The sequence below is a fragment of the Phyllostomus discolor genome, chromosome 2 (genome assembly GCF_004126475.2).
Source record: "Phyllostomus discolor isolate MPI-MPIP mPhyDis1 chromosome 2, mPhyDis1.pri.v3, whole genome shotgun sequence".
Classification (NCBI taxonomy): Eukaryota; Metazoa; Chordata; class Mammalia; order Chiroptera; family Phyllostomidae; genus Phyllostomus; species Phyllostomus discolor.
This window is the reverse complement of record NC_040904.2, coordinates 183,502,950-183,508,949: the sequence shown is the minus strand read 5'-3', so window position 1 is coordinate 183,508,949 and position 6,000 is coordinate 183,502,950. Positions and strand designations below refer to the sequence as shown.

Below are 6,000 nucleotides of genomic sequence, written 5' to 3'. Positions count from 1 at the left end.
GCGCTAAATAGTTGTTGTATGAATACCTACTTACTAAAGACAGAGAGTGCCACAATCACAATTCTTCCCCCGCACCCCCCCCCCCCCGCAGTTAGGAACAGGGCCTCGCACACAGAAGATGCACAATAGGTACTTGTGGGCCGAAGGAATGAACAGAGATGGTCCAATGTGGAGTGACCCCAGACAGCGGGGCAGACAGTACTGCATCGAAGAGGCCAAACAGAGATTAAGGAATATTCCAGTTTGTCTTTAAAAACGTTTTATTTAAAAAATAAAATTATAAACAAAATACAGAAAAATATTGACACCTGTGATAACAAGAAAATGACTCCTAGTCTCTAGGGCAGTTTATTATCCCGGAAGAGCAAAATCATAAGTTTCATAAAGAAATTTCATTGTGCAAAGGAGGAATGTACTTTTTTAAGGTTCATTTGTAATAGGTATTTGGCATTGACAGAAAAAGTATTCCTGTTATACATTCAACATTGTGCAGCATATTTACATTCAAGTTACACTTCCAAATTCTATGCCAAATACAGCCTAACTCACCATCAAGATTCCCTAAAATATTACTAAAATTCTATTTGGTAGAAGTGCATTACAATTTTATTAGAAAATAATTTTATGTTCCTATTAGATCAATTATTTTAACCATTTCAAAAAATTTCACTGACCTTTTCTTCCCTGTTGAAGCCAAGCCTCTTCCACACAAATTAAGCACCAACTGAAATTTGGCCACTTAGGTCATAATTTTTTCCCTCCCTCCCTGGAGATATCATTAAAACTTCCAACGAAAGAACACTGGCACTGATACATCTGTCTTCATGTACACTGGCTGAAACATACTAGGGATGTTGGCTGCAGGATTCTAACTTCTTTTTAAAAGATGAAGCACAGATCTCTTTTGGTTGTGACCAAGTTCTTCATCAAAATAAAACACACTCAGAAACCCACATAGTTTTCTGAAAACTCTTCTCCATTTCCCACACATCCCCCAAATCGAATATTTCTTCATTAACAATTTGTGGATTAGCTTAGATTTTCTAAGTCATACTAGGGTAGCTATCCTAGTTTCCTGATGATTTTCCCATTTCATTTTATAAATTATGATTTTATTAAAATCAACATAAATTCCAAGTATCTTCTACCTTTGCTACAGTTGTCTGAGAACTTAATTTACTGAAGGGTCAAGATTCCTTGGGGCCTATCTGGGCCTGGCAAACAAAATGTCAAGATTAGAAAATTTTCATGCCTCCAAGAGATTCTAGACTAATCAAACCCACTCATAATGTATCAATTCTTTTTTAATTATCTCACATTAAGTTTAGTTTTTTAAAAGTGTAGGAAGATAATTAATGGACAAAACAATGGAGACAGGTACATTTCATTTAACTGAGCTCCTTCTTTCTGATTAACTTCAGGTTGTAACTTCTCCTCCAGGACATGACGACTGGCAGTTGGCAGTAGGTTGCTGAGTTGATACCACTTCTAGTTCAGATTCCCGTACAAAAACCACTGCATCACCACTTACATTTATAAGACACTGTGCCTGTAAGAACGACAGGACAAATCTAGTCACAGATTTGCCAATACAGTCATACTCTTCTGTCACAGTAGGGGCACCACTGTCATCAGAGAAAAGATAGCCCAAGAGAAAACCAAGCAAAAGATAAGAAGGCAATTCACAGGAGAGAAAATTCAAAAAAGACACTATTATAGTCATTTATTTTTTAAAGGAATCTTTAACAATGTTAAGTGGGTTATCTTAACAAAACTGATAAAATAAATTTATTCTAAAATTTAACCTAAGCAATACTCCTTAGGGTATTCCCCATGAGCAGAATTATACTCCCCATGAACAGAATTATACTTACTAAAAAATAAAAAATAAAAGCCCAGTATGGCCTCATTACGATGTACTCTTCACCAGCATGGCAATTAAAACCTGACAGCATCACAGTCCAAACTAGAGGGCATTTTTAACTGTCCCCAGTCAGCTGCCATTGTACTCCAAAGACCCACCAAGATGATGGGAAGAGTAGTAAATTAGGAGCAAAACTTCCAGAAGTATTTGGGAATACTAACTAGTCATCTGGGATGTGAAAACAGCATCTGACCTATGCATGACCATGGTTATTAACATAGGCTTTAAACATGTTCTAAGCCTATGCATCAAAGGGCTCTATAAAGAATAAATCTCTTTTGCAGGGGAGGGTGGCAGGTGTGAAGGCTATGAGGGAAATTCACAGGTTCCCAGTCGGTCAGAGATAACTATGTCTTACCTGGTTCTTATTTGGATTCTCCATGAAGACACACTGCTTCATTATGTAGGAGACAACAGCATTCCCTCCTAATGCAGCAACATGAGCTCTCACCATTGCAAATACTTCAGCGATAAAAGCGTGGAGAAAACCACTGACCCCTCCTTCCTATATGGTAACACACAGGAAAATCAAACTATATACACGTATACATGAATGTATATAAAATGTTAAAGAATAGATATTAAATCATCCTAAATTATGTTAATATAATGGATAATTTTAATCTCCATGAGGATTTGTTGCATGAAAGGACAAACAAACCTTTACTCAACAGATGACTATGATAGGGATTATTATCCTTATTTTTACAAATGATGAAACTGAAGCCCAAAGAATTTGTAATATGCCCATGACTAACTATGATCACACAACCAGTAAGTAAATGGCAAAGCAGGAATTCAAATTGTTCCTTCATCTTCAACATTTCCCTCCATCAAATCGTTCCCATCCTCATTCAAATAAATTGATGATAAACAATAAACCTCCCTGCTGAACCGTGTTCCAGTCATGCTTGCCCTCTGTCAATTTCTCAAAGGTGTCAAGTATTTTTCCTGCTTCAGGGTCTTTGCACATGCCGTTCCTGAAGGCTCCAGCATTGTCACCCAATTTCCTACTAGGGCAACTCATCCAAATCTTCAGATCCTGGCTTACACAGAACTTCCTCAGAGACACCTACCCTGACGGTCAAATCTAAACACCAGTTCCCCGTTATATTTTCTGATGGCCTCTGTTTTATTTCCTTTGTTACTTACTATCACTAATAGTGATATGATTATTTATTTAATGTCCATCATGCTCCGATTCCACTAGGGCATGGTATATTCCATCAGGTCAGGGACTCCATCTGTTTTGTTCACAAGCTTACTATAATACTAGCTATTACATGAAATTTGGTAAGTCTAACCTAGAATCAATCCAGACAGGCTATAGGGGAAAAAAGAGATGTGGCAAAAAACAAAACAAAATAAAACAACACACTTGTTTGGGCTTTGCCATTAATATCTCCAATCAGACAAAATTCACAAGAATGATGAAATAACATCTATAAAATTACCTCACGTAGAGAAGTGGTTTCCCGAATAAAAAACATGTTAATTATCCCAAGATACTTAGTTATTTTTGCTCCAGGAATGAAAGAAAGAGGTGTCATCTTAACGACCCCAACTGTAGAATTTGTACAGGGTGGAGCGGAACGACTGCGGAAGTTTCCTTCGCCCACTGGACTTGCTTTTTCAACTGCCATAGCTAAAATTGGAGAGAGAAGAGAGAGCCCCAGATCAGATGCCAGTAACTCAATCGTTCCCCAGGGTTTCTGAGAAAGCGGTGACAACACTCAGCTGTCTGTGAGGCTAAGCCGTGTCATGAAAGAAAAGAAATTGTCATGCATTGCATGCGATTAAAACAGAGAGACAAAGAAAAACATAAGAGAAAATGCTGGAATGGAATTCTTTTGGAAGAAAAATGGCATTCCTGCAAAAGAAAATGTTGATGCGGTGTAGTTACACATACAATGATCGTTATAAAGTGAAGAAAAGAAAAAGCGGCAGAGCAATTAAAAATTATCTGCTGGAGGAACAAATTATTACAAAGAGAGTGTGAAAGTTGTTACATTTCCCAGTTTTTCCTTATTTTTCAGACCACTTCATCATTGTCAACTTGTAGATAAACCTTATGTTAACTAGTTGTAATAGGTTTCTTTTCCAAACCATTTTGATCAAACTCATAATTTTAAAAACTTAAAAATGACCTTGGCTGCCTAAAGTTCATTGGTTATAAAATAATATAAATAATAGCTACTGATTATCAAATAACTAGTATAAGCCAGACGCACACATACATATATATATCTATTATCCTTATAACAACCCAGAAACATAGATATTATTATCTTCATTTCCACACAAGGAAACTGAGGCCCAGAGAAGTTAAATAACTTGCCCAAGGTCACACAGCTATTAAAATGGCATTTCTACTGTTCAAAACCAGATCTGACTGGTTCCATATCCTATGATTTTTCCTCTAAACCACAGTTCCTTTCCAGGTACTGTAAACTCTGACACTCAAATACATTTACCTCAAAATCTACCAAAACACATGGAGTATAGATATGGGACATATGATGATCTTGATTCTATCAGTGAGATTAAGAGTTAAGTACTCTCTCTCCAGAAATACCTCATTCTTTCAGCCCTCTGGATGTCACACTTAGGAAACTGACACATGCCATATGCTAGATAGTAACTTAGGTCCTGGAAGAGTGTCTCTTCAAAAAGAAAGTTGAAAATATCCTTCTGGTAGAATAATATAATATCTACTTATATACTTTTAAGAATACCTTCACAAAAAGTAAAATTTTAAAAACGCAATTCTACAGTTAAAACTAATAAATCTAAAGGCCCTTGAATAACTTTTGCTAAATGACCATTAGTCTGCAGCTTTCACACTCCAAAACATGATTGATTGGCAATGTTATTACTGGGCAGAAAAGTCTAGCCTTCACCACTGGGAAATCAGAGATATGCTTCTCAGATCATAATGTGGTAGAAACATCCGCCTACTTGTCTTAATTGATCCGCGCCTTATGGTCTGAGCTTTCAGTTTAATGAGCTCTATCCAGCTGCTGCATCTGTCTGCAAAGGAACTGTAATCAACTGACGTTGCTGGAAACACAGACAGAAAACAAAAGAAAAAAATATGTATGACGTCTTACTCGTCATAACACTCCTTCTAATGATGTAATTTAACTGTTACATAGAAAAAGAATGGTCCTTTTCAAGTCAGACAAGAGAGACAGTAAAGAGTCAAGCTTGAGACACTGATTTGTCCAAAACCAGTTTCTCAGGGAGTGGGCTGAGCGTCTTCGGTGATGTCATAGTTGTGTGATCTCTTGGGGAAAACAAAAGTGGGTTTAACAGAAGTGTCAGTGAAAGGACCATGTGCTGTGTTTTAACTAACTTCCTCCCCACCGCCCCTGCCATTCTGTTTAGTTTACAATGTCTTAGCTGTTTATATTTTAGAACTTTGATTTGTAATTCCACCTTTTTGAATAACTGTCTTCCCTATTTCTACCATAAAATCAAAACTAAAAATAACGAGAGTCAAATGTTGAAGAATACATGAAAATATCTCTAGTTGATTTATCTTTTATTAAAATAGTTTCTTTCCACCATGATCAACAGGAAAGCCAAAGGCTCGTTTCTGTCCATATTATCTTTCCATGGATGATTTTGGCAACAAAACTCATGATAATGGGGTAGGTGGCAGGTGTGAGCCTAACAAGTTGTCCTTTTAAAAAGAATAACTTTTACTACTATTGAGATTTTAAAAATTATGAAGAAGCTAAAATGTTATTTTTAGAAACTGGGAAACTATGAGAATGCTAAAGAAATAAATATTAGTTTTATTAATATTTTTGAGACACACTCTAACTACAATAAAGCCACATTTTGGTGTCTATTCCACTGTCCAGTGCATTTCTCCAATGTGTGCATGTTTCTGCACCACACACTAGAATTCCACACCTTTGGTGACTATTTGCTTAATTAGATGAACTCACCTCTCTGTGCAGCTGGTATACCTGAGTTAGAACTTGCAATCTCCAGGTGTTCTAATAAGACAATATGAACAACATTAGCTTGGATGCTAAATACAAGCCAGAATCTCTTCTTTGCTGTTT

General features: G+C 36.6%; 1 protein-coding gene across 1 annotated transcript in view; it reads right to left on the bottom strand.

Moving 5' to 3' along the window:
- Positions 1 to 242: 242 nt before the first annotated feature.
- C2CD5 (C2 calcium dependent domain containing 5) overlaps positions 243 to 6,000 on the bottom strand; it is an 88,055-nt gene continuing 82,297 nt past the window's right edge. The window contains 5 exon segments of the mRNA XM_036019258.1: positions 243 to 1,549; positions 2,283 to 2,429; positions 3,379 to 3,569; positions 4,883 to 4,984; positions 5,881 to 5,931. Coding sequence (XP_035875151.1) covers positions 1,418 to 1,549; positions 2,283 to 2,429; positions 3,379 to 3,569; positions 4,883 to 4,984; positions 5,881 to 5,931 — 623 coding nt within the window. The 3' untranslated portion in view covers positions 243 to 1,417.